The sequence below is a fragment of the Aquarana catesbeiana genome, linkage group LG01 (assembly GCF_042186555.1).
Source record: "Aquarana catesbeiana isolate 2022-GZ linkage group LG01, ASM4218655v1, whole genome shotgun sequence".
Lineage (NCBI taxonomy): Eukaryota > Metazoa > Chordata > Amphibia > Anura > Ranidae > Aquarana > Aquarana catesbeiana.
Window position 1 is genome coordinate 761,487,792 of NC_133324.1, and position 21,185 is coordinate 761,508,976.

The following is a 21,185-nucleotide window of genomic DNA, read 5'->3' on the forward strand; positions in this document are numbered from 1 at the left end:
AGCAGTGGAGTTTATGGGCTTTTTTCTGAACGCCAGAAATTCGCGTTCAAAGTGCCATTTTTCACCGCTAAAAAAAGCCAAACGCCGATAAACGCTTTCATAACAATAACAGCATATATAACAAAATGCTTTCAATTGTATATATAGCAGACCAAAAGGTAAAATATAAGAACTTCATTGTGATTACATACACTTTAGGGCCCCTATGCAGTAGAAGTAAAATTCACACTCATCGGCACATTTTTTAAGCAGTTTATTTATTATGTTTGTACATTTACGTACTGTATAAATGATAAACCAGATATACAAAATGTGCAACTAATGCATTTTATTATTCATCATCTTATTTCAACAGACAATTGACTCTGGGATAGAACTCTAGAAGACTATAGATTTGTTTATCCATAGTAGTAAAATAGAAACACTTCACACATCAGAACTAGCAGCAATAAAGTTCTTTTTTCAAAGTGAAAAGTCTGCTACTGCTGTAACTCTCCAGACATCAGGTTTAAACATGCAGTTTGAGTAGCTGTCCACACTTGGTTTGCACCTCAAGATGACCGCTAGAATCAGGTTATCAGCAGGCACGGGAATTTGGAGAGGATAGCCACATTTTTTGGAGGGCTAAAAAACAAATCCATGATTGATACCTTTTTTTAAAATTCTCATTTGAAACCCAAATATTTTCACCAGAATGTTCAAAAGATACCCTTAAAACATTACTGGACTATCTACGGGCGCCTGAAATAATACTGGTGTGGGTGGCATCTTACATGTAAATAAAATGGCACATATTTGAGTGGTACAAGGGAGTTGTTGCCCAGGGGAAAGGGGTTTATGTTAAAATTTTAGCCTAGAGAAGAAAATTAAGGCTGAAATTTGCAGACTGGCATAGGCAAGGGACAGATTTTAGAAATCTACTCAATTAATTGAAAACAATAAATTCACACCATGGCTTCAGTTTTTCTATAGAAGATTAAAAAAGGTCAACACTTGAATGGTTAGCCTGCAGTCAAACCATTCTTTCTCAGTAGATAAGCCACTATGCAAAGATTTTCTGCACTTGATAAGTCTCTGCCAATAGTGAGACGTAGTCATTTCTTTTTTTATTTTTGAGGTATTTGAGTTGGGGCTCAAATGTGTCAAATAGACGCAAGGTCTTTTTTTTTTTATTTGTAGACTGTAGATTCCTGGCTACTGTCACCACTCTTGATAAGGGGCACGTGGAGTACAAGGATTGGAAGATTTGCTGAAGAATAGTCACAAGTGAATTTCTAGCATTCTGGAAACGCTCCTTGATTAATTAGTGTTGCAGGTCATTCATTCATAAGTACCAAGTGCACTGCTCATGAATTTTGTGACCAGCCTTAGCATTCCTAATTGACAATTCACTCAAGGTGGTGCATGCTTGGTATAGCAGTAGTAGATCTGTTACAGTTGTAGAAAAAAAGATAAAAAAAGAAAAAACAAGAAAAACAAGAAAGCCTGTATTCATTTATTGAGGATGATTATCAACCTCAACTAGTCCAACTACGCCAAGAACACATATATAAATATTTTGTTTTTTTAAACTAGGGAACACTATGCTCACAATTTTATGAATGTAAGTATATAATTATAAAAGAAAACTGTTACAGCAAACAAAATAAAAGAACTAGAAAATAAAACAGTTAATGCTTCTTGGCAAAGTTCTATTACAGTTCATACCTGATATAGTCTGGACTAATTAGAATATTCACAAAACTTATTAAAAGGCTTAAAAGGCATGTATAGCCCAAATGTTTATTTTATTTTTGTATATTGCATGGTAGAGTAAACACCAGTTGGTTTAATTTGTCTTTCCTTTGGGAAGATTTCTCATTTACTTACTGTACTGGAGCCTTATTTCAGGTATTTTTTTTCCTTTTATTTTTTTTTGGACCATTGTAAGTATGCATATACCATACCTGGCCATTCCTGTGAATTAAGAGAATGACTAAGTTTCTGCTACTACAGTGATCCTCGCTCTTTTCTGGGTCCAGTGACAAGCGGTTTTCCTACTACATAGAAAACACATGGGGCCGCCTGCTTGGCATGACTGCCATTCATAGAACGCCTTGCACTTTTCTCTATTAACCACTTAAGGATCAAGCCTCTTTCTGGGATTTGGTGTTTACAAATTAAAAAACATTTTTTTTTGCTAGAAAATTACTTAGGAAAAAAAAATAATGTTTGGGGGTTCTAACACCCTAGAAAATAAAATGGCGGTCGTTGCAAAACTCTGTCACACCGTATGTGCTCAGCGGTCTTACAAGCGCACTTTTTTGGGAAAAAATACACTTTTTTGAATTAAAAAATAAAACCGTAAAGTTGGTCCAATTTTTTTTATATTGTGAAAAATAATGTTACGCCAAATTGCTACCCAACATGTCACGCTTCAAAATTGCGCCTGCTTGTGGAATGGCGACAAACTTTTACCCTTAAAAATCTCCATAGGTGACGTTTAAAAAATTCTACAGGTTGCATGTTTTGAGTTACAGAGCAGGGCTAGGATTATTGCTCTTGCTCTAACGATCATGGCAATACCTCACATGTGTGGTTTGAACACCGTTTTCATATGCGGGCGCTGCTTACGTATGCGTTCGCTTCTGCACAACTCGGCAGGACGGGGCGCGTTTAAAAAAATATGTTTTCCTATTTATTTTATCTTTTATTTTTACACTGTTCTTTTAAAAAAAAGTTTCACTTTTATTCCTATTACAAGGAATGAACACATCCCTTGTAATAGAAAAAAGGCATGACAGGACCTCTTAAATAAAAGATCTGGGAACAAAAGGACCTCAGATCTCAAATTTACAGTAAAATGCAATAAAAAAAAATAAAAAACAAAAAATAAAAAAATGAAAAGGTCATTTGAAGAAAAAAATAAATTAAAAAAAATGTCTCTAAGAGCTATAGGCGGAAGTGACGTTTTGACGTGCAATGGCATGGAGACGGGTGGGGGCCATCTTCCCCTCACTCATCTCTATACCACACACAGAAGAGGACCCGATCACTTTTGCCACTAACAACGGCTCCGTAAGCGCCGGAGGGCACCAGAGCGCAGCAGGAGGGACGTTCTCCCGCAGCCGATGAAAGTGACCTTGTGCCTGCTGAAGAAGGGGATACTGGGGTTATGGTAGCTAGTGACGGCGGGCGGTCCGTAAGTGGTTACGGCATTTTCTGATTGGTCAAGGTGAAGATCATGACCTCACCATCCCACCTTTCCACCTTGTCCAATCAAACAGAAACCCTTTCCATGCTTTGAGAAAATGCAAAGCGCTCTCTGAATGACACCTGTGCCAAGCAAACGATCCCCTGTGGTTACTATTCAGCAGGACAGCTGCTCAGCATAAGACCCAGAAGAGAAATGAAGATCACTGTAGAACAGGGGTCTTCAAACTACGGCCCTCCAGTTGTTCAGGAACTACAGTTCCCATCATGCCTAGTCATGTCTGTGAATGTCAGAGCTTTACAATGCCTCATGGGTTGTGTAATTCTGCAACAGCTGGAGGGCTGTAGTTTGAGGATCCCTGCTGTAGAAGCAGCAGCTAAGGTGATTCTCCGCTTCCACAGAAATGAGCCAGGTAGGAAATATGCATACTTGATCGCTCCAAGCTGAACCAATATAACTCGGCAAAAAAAAAAAAAAAGGAACTTAGCTTTACCACAAAGTGAAAGGGAAACCTCTCCTCTTAGATAGTTGTCACAAGTGTCCCTATAAAATTCACCCAGATCTCTTGATCTGGTTACAGCGTAAAAATTTTGTATTCGGTCACTAGAACAACCAAAAGGTGTAACTCTACCCAGTTTCCAACCCATCTCTACTGTATACAAAACAGCTTCTGGCTTACATACAATTTAAGGGTCCATTCACATTAGCTGGTGGGACAACACATCCCAGTGCAGTCCTAGTGCAAGAACAAGGCAATTTGACTTTTCATGTTATCAGTTCACATCAACACGCTGAAAAAAGAAAAAAAAAAAAAAAAAAAAAAAAAAAAGGGAGGGCATGTTGCACCTTTTGCACAGCAAAGCACATTCCGACACACTGGAACCCATTATAACACGCTGCTGTGCATAACAAGAACACTGTATTCTCTAGTGATGCAAGAGTCAGTGGCAGAAACCAATTGGCTCAGTGGAAACCAAGAACCTGCCAAATATCCTCCCATTAGTTTGTGTCTTAGGAGCCTTCGGGCAGCTGTTTTTTTTTTTTTTTTTTTGGGGGGGGGGGGGTTCAGTCAAATCAATTGGCAGTGTGGGTGGCAGGAGTGGTTGGCAAAAACTAATTTTTGCAAGAAAACATTTAATTCAGGGATAGTGGCTGTAAGCTGTCCATACCCTTACAGATAAGACAGTCACCTATTCCCAGCTGAGGGAAGCATGTTCAGCAGCAGGTTTGGTCATCTATTGATAGGATCAAATCTGAGCACTATGGACAGACCACACACTTCTATAACCACATCTAAATTCCCCAGCCTTTGAATATTGCACCAAATTGGTGCCAGTACTAAAATGAGCCGTAAGTACAGAAATACAAGTTTCCTTTTTCCAGTCACATGTTTGCACTTTACCTATACAGCAAATGTGTCTCCATATTCACAGTGTAGAAAGCAGTATTGGATGCTCTAGAAGTTGAAAATACTGATTCGTTCAGAAAGAGGACTATAATACTGTGAAATATTTTTGACACCCACCAGTACAAAATTATTTGAGTACATTTACAGAATTACATGCCATCCACATAAGCATGAGAGATGTTCACCAGCAAGAAAGTCACTAAACTGTAAAACCCAGAGCAGCAGAAAATAAGTCCATCATTTGTGATCTTGAATATTAACTTCATGAGACTCAGTAGGACACCGAAATAAAAAAAATCATCAGTCTGTTTTGATTTACTGCTGTGATGCCTGTGCAACGCGTAGCTCTTCCATCACTGAGAGTAGCAGCCTACAAACATGTTCACTATGACGCTCAAGAGCAACTATTTCTTCACCTTGTCTTTCAATCACTTCTTCTAAATCTGATTTGTACCTATAAAATATATATAAAGTTGCCATGTTAGGACATTGTACATATACATGAAAACACGATGTGTAAATAAATTAAATATGTCTTATACTGACAGTCAGCCATTTCATTTGCTAAATAAAGTGACCCTAACTACTTTATATGGAATATGCCCATAATGAAAGGATCAGACACATCAATAGCAATAGAATCAATAGCAGAATAATAAAAAACATTATGAAAGCTGCACAAACATGGACTCTTCACAGCAATGTCTTTGTAGCTCAATCAGGGTAATATAGCTGCATAGCATAGTCTCTGTAAGACTCTATAGCAACAAAGCCGAGAACCACTACTTCAATAAAACAAGAGAACACAGCTACTTGTGCTTATCCTTATAAACATCCTCCCTCTCAGTGAAGTCCAGGGTGGATAACACATAACACTGCTGAAGGGATCCCAGACTGGGGGGGCACCCGAAACTGCAGAAATATGGTAGTTAGTCCTCCCTAGAGTAGCTGCATCTTCCAGAGAAGCTGGGTGCTATAAGGCTGCAGCCTTGCTGCCCACCTACTGGCTCTGAGAGTGGAGGGGCACTTACCTGGCTGCAGATCACTTGTGAAGCTACCTCTGATGTATGTTAATCTCTCTGATCTGCTGTGGAAGGGAAGCTGAGGAACCTATCTTCCTATGTGTGTCCAGGAAGCAGGGAGCGGTGGGAAAAGGAGTTAAAGGGGGCTGCACCTGCAACGGAGTTAGGTGAGTGAATGGGCAGTACTCTACAATACTTTTAAGTTCTTTTCACTTCCTGTGCCAGAGACAGAACAAACTAAAAAGGAATCTCCCAAAGTGCAGGCTAATCTACCCTTAGACCCCTTTCACACTGGGGCGTGGGCACCGTTAGCGGTAAAACGCCGCTATTTTTAGCAGCGCTTTACCGTCATTTTTGCTGGGTTTTCGGCAGCTAGCGGGGCAGTTTTAACTCCCACTAGTGGCCGAAAAAGGGTTCAAACGGCCCGCGCTTTGCAGGCGGTTCTGCAGCAGTGCCCATTCATTTCAATAGGCAGGAGCGGTGTATACACCGCTCCTTCACTGCTCCAAAGATGCGTCTTGCAGGACTTTTTTTTAGAGTCCTGCCAGCGCACTGGAGGGCTTTCACACTGGAGAGACAGGAGCTATGCAGGTGCTATTTTTAGTGCTGTAGCGCCTGTAAAGCGCCCCAGTGTGAAAGGGGTCTTAGACAGTTGTCACCAGAACAGATGCCCCCATTGGAAGATTTTCCAATACCTCCTGCTCTGGTAAGCATACTGGGACACTTGTTAAAAGGGAACCAAACAAGATCAACATACAGAAGATGCCTTTTTTTTTTTTTTTTTAAGGTGAAAATTCATAGACCCCTTTCACACTGAGACGTTTTTCAGGCGCTTTTGGGCTAAAAATAGCGCCTGTAAAGCGCTTGAAAAACGGCTCCCCAGCAGTCTCAGAATCGGTGCCAGTCTTTTGCAAATATCTCCTAAACGTGTGTATATTTAGGAGATATTTGTTGCACCTACAGGTAAGCCTTAATCTAGGCTTACCTGTAGGTAAAAGTGGTCCCAGAGGGTTTACAACCACTTTAAAAGGCAATGCCCTGTAACCACATTCCCCAGCTGCTGTGACCACGCTTTCTTTTAGCAGTGGAAACACTTTCCTGTGAAACGGCTAGGTGGTTGGGTGTCTACCTAGATCAGATCTCCCAGTGCTCCCCTGCCTACTGTATACCAAGCTCATCACTTCAAAATCTGCAGCCAGTGGCATGAGCCGAAGCCCGGATTTTCCTAGGTTTATTCTGAAAAATAAACTTCCTTGAATATAAAACATAGCACCGTACCCTTTTGTTTTTCTAACATGTTGAAATAGGATTCTTCCCATGGCGTTGATATATTACTTAATGTATATATTATGTCATGTAATGTACTGTTCAGGTCTGCAAGACCAATTAGAATAAATTAATGATCTCTAGAATGGTGTGTAGTAGCAAATTGTGACACTAATGGCCACAAGATATTTATGTTAAGCTTTAATTTTAAACTAACATTTGAGAACCTATTTTTCCACATGCAAACAATGTATCCAACCAACAGCATTACATCTCTTCTATGGAATATTGCTTTCTGCGGAAATCCGTCAGAGCAACAGTTAAAAAAATATATGTGGTTGGTCAAAGAAGGCATCTAAAAAATGAGAGAATCAATGGGTTTTAATTTCAGGAGGAATTGTGCACATGAAACTGTGTATAACCATGGATAGGAGAAGGAGAAGGAGAGAATTAATCAACTTTATTTCAAAGATAACAAATAGTTTCAGGTCCAGCCAAAACTAAAAAAAAAAAAAAAATAGTACAGAAGAACATTACTCTAAAATGTCATATCTAAAAGCAAATATACCTTTAACCACTTAAGGACCGACCCTCTTTTTGAGATGTGTTGTTTACAAGTTAAAAACAGTTTTTATTGCTAGAAAATGACTTAGAAAAAAAAAAATGTATAATGTTGGGAGTACTAACACCCTAGAGAATAAAATGGCGGTCGTTGCAATACTTTGTCACACCGTATTTGCGCAGCAGTCTTACAAGCGCACTTTTTTGGAAAAAAATACACTTAATTGAATTAAAAAATGAGTAAAGTTAGCCCAATATTTTTTATATTGTGAAAGATAATGTTACGCTTCTAAATTGCGCCCGCTCATGGAATGGCGACAAACCTTTACCCCAAAAAATCTCCATAGGCGATGTTTAAAAAAACTCTACAGTTTGCATGGTTTAGGTTACAGAAGAGATCTAGGGCTAGAATTATTGCTCTCGCTCTACCAATCGTGGCAATACCTCACGTGTGGTTTGAACACGGTTTTCATATGCGGGCACTACTCACGTATGTGTTCGCGTCTGCACGCAAACTCAGCGGGACGAGGCGCGTTTAGACATTTTTTCTCATTTTGCTATTTTTTTTTTTTTTTAAACACTGTTAAAAAAAAAAAAAAAAAAAGCTTCACTTTTATTCCTATTACAAGGAATGTAAACATCCCAGCATGACAGGACCTCTTAAATGTGAGATCTGGGAGCAAAAAGACCTCAGATCTCATATTTACACTTAAATGCAAAAAAAAAAAAAAAAATTGTCATTTAAAAAAAAATTGAAAAAAAAATGGCCCTTTAAGAGCTCTGGGCGGAAGTGACGTTTTGACCCTGCATCGTTATGGAGACGAGTGGGGGCCATCTTCCCCTCACTCGTCTCCATGCCCAGCCAGGGTGAAGATCCGATTGCCTCCGCTGCTGCAGACAGACCCAGTAAGCGGCGGAGGGCGCCGGAGCGTGGCAGGAGGGGGGCCCCTCTCCCGCCACCGATAAAAGTGATCTTGCAGCGAATCCCACGAAGAAACCACTCTTATCAGAAACTGGACCGCCGGCCGAATACGAGGATACCAGGGTTATGGCAGCTGCTGCTAAAACAACGATATCCCCTGTCAAAGTTAGCACATATATCGGCGTGTGGTGGTCAAGAAGTGGTTAAATCAAATATTTTTTTTTTATTTTTATAATTCTACATACAAACAAATAATATATAAAAATAACACAAAACCAATCAAACCTTGCACTTCTCGTATTAAAGTAACTTAAAGTATAATAATCAAAGCATAATAGGAGCATAAATACAATTTACTCATCAAATTAAGCTCCCTTAAGAACTGTCAGACTATGGTAGCTTCCTCTATGTAGCTTCAAATTATCTCTTTTACATATTAAATTTCTTCTCTTCTCATCTACTCCTCACCCTTCTACCTCAGCTCTTTACTCCTGTCTACTAGATGAACCATCATAAAATTCATTACTAGGTTCTAACCACAATGACCATATTTTACCAAACCTTTGGGGTGTACCTCTATGCTTATATGTTTAGTTTTGTCTTTTAAGTATATAGTTAAGTTTCTTAACCCATTGTTTATGGGTTGGAGGATCAGTAGATAACCATTTTTGTAGAATAACTTTACGTGCCAAGTATAGAGATCCTAGCCACATAGTGTACATCTCTACTGGTAATACTCCATTAGGTATTATTCCCAGTAGTACAAGTTTGGATGTCCCGGTTATCTCAGTGGAGCATAATAAATGTAACCACTTCAGCCCCGGAAGAAATTTACCCCCTTCCTGACCAGAGCACTTTTTGCGATTCGGCACTGCGTCGCTTTAACTGACAATTGCGTGGTCATGCGATGTTGTACCCAAACAAAATTTTTTTTTGCGCTATAAACAAAAAAAAGAGCGCCAATTTTGAAAAAAAAAACGCATTATTTTTTGCTATAATAAATATCCCCCAAAAAATATATATATAAAAAAAATATTTTTTCCTCAGTTTAGGCCGATATGTATTCTATTTCTACATATTTTTGGGAAAAAAAAAAAAAAAGTCGCAATAAGCGTATATTGATTGGTTTGTGCAAAAGTTATAGCGTCTACAAAATAGGAGATTTATAGCATTTTTATTTATTTATTTATTTTTTTTACTAGTAAAGGCAGCGATCTGCGATTTTTATCATGACTGCGACATTATGGCGGACACAGCGGGCAATTTTGACACCTTTTTGGGACCATTGGCATCAATACAGCGATCGATGCTATAAAATTGCATTGATTTTTGTAAAAGTGTCACTGGCAGTGAAGGGGTTAACACTAGGGGGCGATTGAGGGGTTAACTGTGTTCCCTGGGAGGTGCATTCTAACTGAAGGGGGAGGGGACTGACTGAAGGAAGTGACGGATTGTGGTTCCTAGCTAATAGGAATACACGATCTGTCACTCCTGTCAGAACAGAAAAGGAAAGCGCAGGGGAGCCAACCTGCCGCAGTATAACTGCGGCGGTTGGTCAGGAAGCGGTTAAAGTTATGAATATTTTTTCCCAGTAACTATGGAGCTTTGGACATCGCCAGAGCATGTGGAGAAGATAACCATTAAATAAAGAGCCTCGCAGGCATAACGGTGTTATGTTTTTTCCCCCCCAAGCATAGAGTTTTTGTGGGGTATGAGCCCTATGCATAATAAAAAGCTGAGACAGCCTTTGAGAGGGCGAGAGAGATAACCTGGGAAGTATTTCCAAGGCTCGTGTCCAGTCCACCTTATCTAGATCTGTCACCTTGCCACCAAGGAAAACTATTTTTATGTTTTTCAGTTTTCTCTATCATTTTTAAGTTGGAATAAAGATCTCCTATTAATCCTTGTTTTGTACAGGCAGCCGAGGTTGCCTTTGTTAGTATTTTAGAGTGTTCATACTGTAATTGGATTTTTGAGCTTTGAATTTGTAATGCATGACATATTTGAAGATATTGGTAAAAATTGCTATTCGTAAACTGATAGCGTTCCTTTAATATATCAAAGTGAAGTAGAACATCCCCTTCATATAACTGATACAAAAATATTATGCCCGCCTTTTTCCAATCTGGAAATTCTGAGAGCCTATTCAATTCATAAAGACAAAAAAGTTATCCCATATGGGCATATGTTTCGTATACCCCCTATGCTGAGTGATATTTCACACTGCTTCCCATATCCTATGGATCAAGTAGAAAGTAGGGAACCCCATTTTATTATAAAAACGGTGAGCTACTATTAGTTGAACTAAAGGATATTTTTTTTAAATTGGGATACTATTATCTTCTGTGTAGGGTCTTCCATGCCAATGTTCTAGTTTTAATGCTATAAAGTAATAAAGTATAAAGATACATTTGGTATTGCAATTCCAACTTATCTATGGGCTGTTGTAATATTTCAAATCTAATTCTAAATTTTCCACCCTTCCACACGAGATGCCTAAAAACCGAATCAATAGTCCTAAATAATCGTAACATCAACCATATAGTATCTGGGGCATCCACACCATCTTCACCAAATTCGCTCTCCCCACCATAGACCATGGAAATTTACTCCACGTTTTACTCTGTTGTCTAAATTTAGCAATAAGAGGGAGTATGTTCCTATCTGTATATTCTATAACATTCGGTGCAATTACCACACCCAAATATATAAATGATGTAACCAAGGCCAACTTCTGGCATGGATTGGTATTGAATCCTGAGAAGGATCCATACATGTCTATTAAGGACTGCAAACAGAGATGGGACCGGGTGCCCCAGAAACACTAGAGTATCGTCCGTATAAAGTGCTATCTTATCTTCACCCGTAGATCTAAAAAATCCCACAATATTTGTAGAGGAACGAATAGCCTCCGCCAGTGGTTCAATGGCCAGAGCAAAAAGAAGCGGGGATAAGGGACACTGCCTCGTCCCTCTGGACAATGAAAAGGGGGCCGATACACATCCATTAACCTGTACTCTTGCACTTGGGGAGTCATACAAAAAGTTGTATCCAATTAATAGGTCTGGGGCCAAACCCATAACATTTTAAGCATTTCCACAAAAAGACCCACTCTATGCTGTTGAATGCTTTAGCCAAATCGAGTGACATTATGGCTCTATTTCCCATGTTATCTGTTGGAAGTTGTAAATTTAGGAATAACCGTCGGATATTATTTGCTGTGGATCTATTAGGAATAAAGCCTGATTGGTCACAATGGATTCGTTTTAAAATACATCTTGATAGTCTAGTCGCCAATGGCTTTGCCAACAACTTAATACCTGATGTTAAAGATATTGGACGATATGAATCAGGGTTACTTGGGTCCTTATCAGGTTTCAATAAAATAATAATTACTGCTTCATTCATAGAGGGGGGTAATGAATCCACCTCCATGGCATAGTTAAAGACATCGAGCAGTTCAGGTAGCAATATATCCCCATATTTTTTACAGGGCTCAAAATTTCTGAGCTACTAGCCAGGTCTCAAGTGTTACTCGCCACCAGTTGCCCCACCCAACCCTTACCCTGCCCCGCCCCTAATCACGCCATCATAAATTAGCTCATGAAATGACACTTAAATGTTTTATGTAGAATTAAGTTACAAAAATAAATTTTAACAATAACTTTATCATTTCCCCTCAGCACCCATCAATGCAGCGTGAACTGTGACCATCATTGCAGCCTCACCGTGCCCCGCATTGCAGCCTCACCGTGCCCCGCATTGCAGCCTCACCGTGCCCCGCATTGCAGCCTCACCGTGCCCCGCATTGCAGCCTCACCGTGCCCCGCATTGCAGCCTCACCGTGCCCCGCATTGCAGCCTCACCGTGCCCCGCATTGCAGCCTCACCGTGCCCCGCATTGCAGCCTCACCGGGCACCCGCATTGCAGCCTCACCGTGCCCCGCATTGCAGCCTCACCGTGCCCCGCATTGCAGCCTCACCGGGCACCCGCATTGCAGCCTCACCGGGCCCCGCATTGCAGCCTCACCGGGCCCCGCATTGCAGCCTCACCGGGCACCCGCATTGCAGCCTCACCGTGCCCCGCATTGCAGCCTCACCGTGCCCCGCATTGCAGCCTCACCGGGCACCCGCATTGCAGCCTCACCGTGCCCCGCATTGCAGCCTCACCGTGCCCCGCATTGCAGCCTCACCGTGCCCCGCATTGCAGCCTCACCGTGCCCCACATTGCAGCCTCACCGTGCCCCGCATTGCAGCCTCACCGTGCCCCGCATTGCAGCCTCACCGTGCCCCGCATTGCAGCCTCACCGGGCACCCGCATTGCAGCCTCACCGTGCCCCGCATTGCAGCCTCACCGTGCCCCGCATTGCAGCCTTACAGTGCCCCACATTGCAGCCTTACAGTGCCCCACATTGCAGCCTTACAGTGCCCCACATTGCAGCCTTACAGTGCCCCCATTGCAGCCTTACAGTGCTCCCATTGCAGCCTTGACAGGGCGGAGGAAGTGAGATTGGTGGCCGGATCATAACTGGAGTTAGAGGGGAGCCACGAGCGGTAAAACACGCTGTAACAGCCGACACTGAAACTGTCTCCGCTCTGCTTACTCTCACACAGCCCCGCCTCCTCCTAACCCCGCGTCTGTAATAGACCAAATGCATCCCAGCAATGGACCCGCGTTCTGTCTATTACAGGAGTGGGGTTAGGAGGAGGCGGGGCTGTGTGAGAGAAAAAAAAAGAAAAAAAAAAAAAAAACTAACCTGTAAAAGGTAACCCATTTTTTTTTTGTATAATATGAAAGATTTTACGTCGCAAGAATTGTGATCTTTTTACTCTAAGCAAAAAAATCGTGATTCTCATTTTGGCCAGAATCGTACAGCTCTACTCCCACACTTCAAAAACCTGCTGGTAGGTTAATTGGTTCCTGCCCAATTTGGCTCTAGTGTGCATGTACACATATGAAATAGGGACCTAATATTGTAAGCTTTTAGGAGGGCAGAGACTGATGTGTATGTACATATTGTAAAGTGTTGTGTAAATTGTTGTGCTATATAAATGCCCATAAGAAATAATGATAAATACAGTTAGGGTTACAGCCTTTCAGTGCCCCACATTGCAGCCTTACATTGCAGCCTTACAATGCCCCCATTGCAGCCTTAAATTTCAACCTTACAGTGCCCCCATTGCAGCCTTGCCAGGGCGGAGGAAGTGAGAGGGGTGGCCGGATCGTGACTGGAGTTAGAGGGGAGCCGCGAGCGGTAAAACACGCTGCAACAGCTGACATTGAAACTGTCTCCGCTCTGCTCACTCTCACACAGCCCCGCCTCCTCCTAACCCCGCGTCTGTAATAGACAGAATGCATCCCAGCATTGGACCCGCATTCTATTACAGGAGCGGGGTTAGGAGGCGGGGCTGTGTGAGAGTGAGCAGGGCGGAGACAGTTTCAATGTCAGCTGTTCCAGCGTGTTTTACCGCTCGCGGCTCTCCTCTAACTCCCTGCACTCTTCCACCGGGAGAACGGCTCCCGGTCAACCCCGCTCGCCGGTGGTGCTCCCCCCCCACTCCCAGGCAGCCCAGCTCCTTGCCAACCCCCATTTTCCACTTGCAAAATGCGAGTGGAAAATTTGAGGGCTGCTTTTTATATATTTCCCCTGTAAGACCATCTGGTCCTGGTGCTTTATTATTAGGTAGATGGGATACTGCATTTCTTAACTCATCCAAAGTTAATGGGCCTTCCAAAGCCACCCTTTTATCATTTGAAATGCTTGGTAGATCAATGGTGTCGAAGAATCTATCCAGGGACTCCTCAGAGTAGGATACCCTGCTGTTGTATAGTGCCTAATAAAATTCCCCAAATACCTCCAGTAAATATACCTTAATTACATGCCTAGTGGTCGAAGTTGGAAAATCTGACAGCAAAAGCAATGGTATCTAATGTTGTATATGATTAATTTTGGCCCAAGCCTTGCTAAAGCATTATATACTGTAAGAACATCCATGTCTAGTCATAGGTTGCTGGACATGGAATTCATCTTTGCAAATCTATAAAATAAAAATGACTGAGGTCAGCCTAGTTGTAAACCATAAAAACACAAAAAAAAGTAAACCGTCTTATGCTGGGTACACACGAGTAGGAACCAACTGACATTCAGTTAGTGTGTACAGCTGCCTGTCAGACAGAAGCGAGTGTCACAAATCGCTTCTGTCGAATGGGAATGGTGGAGAACCAGAATTCGATCAATCCTGGCAGCCAATGGCTGTGGGCGCTGATCAGTGTGTCCCCCTGTCAGAATACAATAGCACAGCGGGGGACATTGCTGCATCAACATCGCTTGTGTTGGTACGGCAATCTGTCAGTTTTTCATTCAACCCTCTGGGTTGAAAAAAAAAAAAAAAACACAGAACAGGAGTGAATGTACCATGCTTTCGCTAAGTATTTACATGAGATTTTCTTTGCCCAATTTGGCCTATAATGATTGCATGTTGCAGAAGCACACTGTACAGGTATCCCTGGTCAACCAATTATATTCCCAGGTGCCTGCTATGGGTTTCCCCAAAATAAGGCTGGCGACAGGTATATCTGCAAGTTTGTTAGGCTGAATAAAAATTAAAAATATACGTACAGAAACATTTTTTTTGCAAGCAAAATTCTACAGAGGTCAAATTTTTGATCCAGAATTTCATGACCACAGCAGGTTCAAGCCATAGAAAAGTTTGTGAAGCTACTTACCTGAATCCAATCCCTGGTAAGGGTTCGGGCGCACGGTCAGTCTTCCTTCGTTGTTCAATAATATCTGCATCAAGTTTCCTTCTATTAAACTTGCATATATGCACTACAAAAAAGAAGAAAGTCAAAATATTAAAGCTACAGTGTATATGTATATTGGTCCATGTTATTTTGCTGTACATTTTTTTTTTTTAAACAGTAGATACCAGGATCTCAGTACTAGCATATTTTGACAAATATATGTAAATATATTTTGGAAATATAGTTATAAATGCAATGAATCCTGAAGCAGAACAGGTGACCATGCCCTTTTGTTAAGTTTGCATTACGAAGGGTTAAAGTATAACTAAAAGGCCAAAAAAAAAACTTAAAGTTTTTGATAGATTCAAGAGGGATTAGAACACTTGTCCATTTTTTTTTATTGTGGTCGGTGCCCCCCATTAAAGAGATTCAGCCACTCTATTTGTCCTGTTTACCATTATCATTGAAAGTGAAAGTAAAAGAAAACCCCACTTTTAGGTTGTCCCTACAAAAAGAATAGAGGTGAACTCTTCCAATGTGGATACTAGCTCTGGTGACCTGGGGATCCGCAAAGAATTCCCTTAATTTGCAGGTTTTTTCTTCTCACTTCCTGTTTAGCTATGGTACAGGAAGTGAAGGTAAATCTCCATAATGGGATACTCACTCTATCCAAAATAATAAAAACATTGCCTATAGTTCTACTTTAAGCTGGCCACACATGGCTCAGTTTTTTTGGTTCAGCCAGAGAGCCGAACAAAAAAAACTGAACCGATTCCCCCATCCACATATTTGAGGTAATGCAGGAACCCTCCCAGCTGTGTCATTGTATTCTGCAAGTGGGACTCCCCCACCGCCAGAACACACTGATCAGCGCTGCAGCTAAATGGCTGCCTGCATTGATTAAAATGTTCCAACAAGCCACTTCATGAGAAGTCAATCATTTGATCGACTTCTCATGAACAGGAACAGCCATAGATGGATGAAAATTCGGCAAATGCCTGCTGAACAGACCAAATTTTAATCCATCTATGGAGCTTTGGTGTTAAGCTTGTGTTACAGGGAGCTTATAGTACGGGACACAGGAAAGGTCAGAGTACGGCACACAGGAAAGGTCAGAGTACGGCACACAGGTAAGGTCAGAGTACGGCACACAGGTAAGGTCAGAGTACGGCACACAGGTAAGGTCAGAGTACGGCACACAGGTAAGGTCAGAGTACGGCACACAGGTAAGGTCAGAGTACGGCACACAGGTAAGGTCAGAGTACGGCACACAGGTAAGGTCAGAGTACGGCACACAGGTAAGGTCAGAGTACGGCACACAGGTAAGGTCAGAGTACGGCACACAGGTAAGGTCAGAGTACGGCACACAGGTAAGGTCAGAGTACGGCACACAGGTAAGGTCAGAGTACGGCACACAGGTAAGGTCAGAGTACGGCACACAGGTAAGGTCAGAGTACGGCACACAGGTAAGGTCAGAGTACGGCACACAGGTAAGGTCAGAGTACGGCACACAGGTAAGGTCAGAGTACGGCACACAGGTAAGGTCAGAGTACGGCACACAGGTAAGGTCAGAGTACGGCACACAGGTAAGGTCAGAGTACGGCACACAGGTAAGGTCAGAGTACGGCACACAGGTAAGGTCAGAGTACGGCACACAGGTAAGGTCAGAGTACGGCACACAGGTAAGGTCAGAGTACGGCACACAGGTAAGGTCAGAGTACGGGACACAGGCAAGGTCAGAGTACGGCGCACAGGTAAGGTCAGAGTACGGCGCACAGGTAAGGTCAGAGTACGGCGCACAGGTAAGGTCAGAGTACGGCACACAGGTAAGGTCAGAGTACGGCACACAGGTAAGGTCAGAGTACGGCACACAGGTAAGGTCAGAGTACGGCACACAGGTAAGGTCAGAGTACGGGACACAGGCAAGGTCAGAGTACGGGACACAGGTAAGGTCAGAGTACGGGACACAGGTAAGGTTAGAGTAAGGGACACAGGTAAGGTTAGAGTAAGTTGCTAGGAGGATTAGTTTGAGGGCTAGTGTTAGCACTACAGGGAGGGTGAGTGTTAGGGCTAAAGAAAGGGCTAGTGTGAGGGATAGTGTTACGTTCACAAGGAAAAGTTAGTGTTGCTAGAGCAATAGGGAGGCTTTCTATAGGCTGTATAGTAGCTCAGTGTTTAACACCTTTGCCTTGCAGGACTAGGGTCCTCGGCTCCAATCCTGTCCAGGATGCAATCTGCATAGAATTTGTATGTTCTCCATGTGCTTGAATGGATTTACCCTGGGTACTCTGGTTTGCTCCCACATAGAGCTGCACAATTAATCGTCAAGAATCGCTATCGCGATCTTGACTAAAGTGTTTCACAATTCTTACTATGCAAAGAATTCTCTCTGCTCTTCTGAAGCCACAGCCCTCAAAAGAAAGGAAGAGAAAAACTGGGCAGTCTGCCAAGAATCAAAACATTCTTTATCAGTTGAACTTAAGTATAAACATTGTAACAATTTGTCAATGGAATAGACTTTGTGTTAAGTGAAAAAAGTTTAAAGACTAAACCTTTTTCTGACATTTGTTGGTTTCAAGTTAAAATCTTTTTTTTTGCTAGAAAATTACTTAGAACCCCCAAACATTATATATATTTTTTTAGTAGACACCCTAGAGAATAAAATGGTGGTTGTTGCAATATTTTATGTCACACTATTTGCGCAGCGGTCTTTCAAATGCAATTTTTTTGGAAAAAAATACTTTAATGAATTATAAAAAAAAAAAAAAAAAAATCTAACCAGTAAAGGTAACCTATTTTTTTTTTTTTGTATAATGTGAAACATTTTACGTCGCAAGAATTGTGAGAGAGAATTGTGATCTTTTTATTCTAAGAAAAAAAATCGTGGTTCTCATTTTGGCCAGAATCGTACAGCTCTACTCCCACACTTCAAAAACCTGCTGGTAGGTTAATTGGTTCCTGCCCAATTTGGCTCTAGTGTGTATGTACACATATGAAATAGGGACCTAATATTGTAAGCTTTTAGGAGGGCAGAGACTGAGGTGTATGAACATTTTGTAAAGCGTTGTGTAAATTGTTGTGCTATATAAAATGCCCATAAGAAATAATGATAAATACAGTTAGGGTTACAGGGAAGGCTAGTTTTATGGTCACAGAAGGTTAGTGTTAAATAGGCTAGTGTGGAGGGTTTCAAGGAAGGTTAGCGTTACGGCTGCTATACATGGTTTGCATTTCGTCCGATTCGGAAATAAATGCCCCTGTCAGCATCACTCAGTTCAGAGCAGTGTTAATTTAGTCGACTAAAACATTTTTGGCGATTAAATACGACTAAAAATTAAAACAATTGAGATGACTAAAATACGACTAAAACTAAAAAACGGCATTTTAGTCAAAATCCTAAAATGAGACTAAAACTAAAATGCCATTTTAGTCAAAAGACTAATGCCTTGTACACACGATCGGACATTCCGACAACAAAATCCATTGGACTTTTTCTGATGGATGTTGGCTCAAACTTGTCTTGCATACACAGTCAAACAAAGTTGGTCGGAAATTCCGAATGTCAAGAACGCGGTGACGTACAACACATACAACGAGCCGAGAAAAATGAAGTTCAATAGCCAGTGCGGCTCTTCTGCTTTATTCTGAGCATGCGTGGCACTTTGTGTGTCGGAACTGTCTACACACGATCGGAATTTACGCGATCGGATTTTGTTGTCGGAAAATTTTATAGCCAGGTCTCAAACTTTGTGTGCTGGAAATTCCGATGGAGCCTACACACGGTCGGAATTTCTGGCAACAAGCTCCGATCCCACATTTTCCGTCGGAAAGTCCGATCGTGTGTACAGGGCATTAGACTTAAACTAAATTTAAATTTGACTTAAAAATTAACACTGGTCTGTAGTGCATGTTCATACCTCAATACCATAAATAATAGCATATTAGATTTATGACTCCAGCCGTATAGAATGAGTTTGGAAATTGTAGAGAAATGTTAACTAATGCATTACAATTTAATTACACCCATTAGATTTTAGATGACTAAAATTAGTTTTAGTCAACTAAGATGTACTGGAGATTTTAGTGGACTAAAACATAGGACATTTTAGTTGACTAAAATGTACTGGAGATTTAGTCGACTAAATATGACTAAAACTAAAACAAATGCAGAAGACTAAAATGGGACTAAAACTAAAATGCCATTTTAGTCCTAAGACTAAAACTAAATCGAAATTTGCTGCCAAAATTAACACTGGTTCAGAGGAGGTCGTAGGATTTAAACATTTATTTATTATTTATTTATTTTAGGTACTTATATAGCGCCGTCAATTTACGCAGCGCTTTACATATACATAGTACATTCACATCAGTCCCTACCCTCAAGGAGCTTACAATCTAAGGTCCCTAATTCACATTCATACATACTAGGGACAATTTAGACAGGATCCAATTAACCTACCAGCATGTCTTTGGAGTAAAAATGACCTAATCTACAATAAACGGATACATTCACACACACACACACACTCTAGTGCTTATTGAAAAAGCAAAAGAATGAGGTAAACCATGAGTGATGCTGCCCTTCGCAACCATTATTATAATGTTATTTAAAGACAGATATGAAAGAGAAAAAAAAAAATGGCACCAACATTATATGGTCCACAGTTTAGATGTTCAATATTGTTTATATCAAGTCAATCTGCATCATATTTGAAAATTCAGCAAATCAAATATATATATATATATATATATATATATATATATATATATATATATATATATATATATATATATATATATATATATATATACACACACACACACACACACACACACACACACACATATATATATATATAACACACACACATATATTCATATAACATGTATATACTTTTGAAAGCAGACCAGCATGTGTTTGATTTTGGTTCATTAAGATTGCTTATCTATACCCATAAGGGCAATAGTCTTAACACTGCACTGCCCCATGTATGGTGCTCATATATGATGTCCCATCAAGTCCTTTCTGTCCTCCTTTGTGAAGACCATACAGCTCTCAACCATTGTTCTTACAGACCACCTGCTTGTTTGGGAACAGAGCATATGACTCAAACCATGCAACTGACAATGACTCTCCCACAGAAGTACACGAATATCAAACAGCAGGTTGTAAAGTAATTAGACAGGCCAATGTCAGAACAGTTGCTGGTGGTCCTTCCCACCTCCGCCATTGTAAGCTACATTTTAGAGCAGAAGTGTTTGCTTCTTTAAGTGCATCCATGAAACCAAATATGAGCAGCAGCCTTAAAGACGACTCACGCAGACCACATCCAAAGGAAAAATAAAAATACGATTATCTTGCCTAATTAGGACATTTTTTCTGCCAAGTAAATGTGTGTTCAAGTCAGATGTGATGATTAAAGGCATTGATTTGTTGGAATCACCAATGTGTAAACCTTCAAACAACAATATTTATCTAATAAAAAGGGCAATAAAGGAGAACTTTAGAACTTGTAGATGATAACTGAACTTTTGCTTATTAGTTGCAATATGTGAAATAATTATGTTTGGTTTGTCAACCTAATCTTCTTACGTGTAAGAAAAAAAAGAAAAAGAAGTAAACCTCAAGTTGCAGCCAAAAAGAGAAAGCATGGGTATAAAAAAATAAATCGAAGCATCTGTATAGGCACCATAGAAAAATAGCAGTCTTGACCCCCTTTTCTATACAATGCCAAGTAAGAAAAGCATCTAGTGGCGGTTCTGATGGTAATTTCTGAAAAGTGGTGCTGTCCAGTCATATAGCAGGTCCCTCCTATTCCTTCTGTATTGAACTTCTGTATTGTACTGTCCTCCTCTACATTGTAAAGCACTGTGTAAACTGCTGGCGATATATAAATCCTGTAGAATAGAATACTCCCATTTTTTATTCCAAGCAACTAAATCTCCTATAAGATAAAATGATCAACTTTGCCAATAGTCTGTATTACATCTCATTCTCTTATAGTGGCACATGCTCACGTCAAGCATTGTACCTTAAGAAAAAAACGTAAAAATACTTTTAACCATCAG

At 40.8% G+C, this 21,185-nt stretch overlaps 1 protein-coding gene across 1 annotated transcript in view; it reads right to left on the reverse strand.

The window, feature by feature from the left end:
• Nucleotides 1–238: 238 nt before the first annotated feature.
• Nucleotides 239–21,185, reverse strand: part of LOC141127696 (transmembrane protein 192-like) — a 69,902-nt gene continuing 48,955 nt past the window's right edge. The window contains exons 3-4 of the mRNA XM_073614435.1: nt 15,099–15,201; nt 239–5,055 (exon numbers count right to left, since the gene is read on the reverse strand). Coding sequence (XP_073470536.1) covers nt 4,917–5,055; nt 15,099–15,201 — 242 coding nt within the window. The 3' untranslated portion in view covers nt 239–4,916. The remainder of the gene's footprint in view (nt 5,056–15,098; nt 15,202–21,185) is intronic.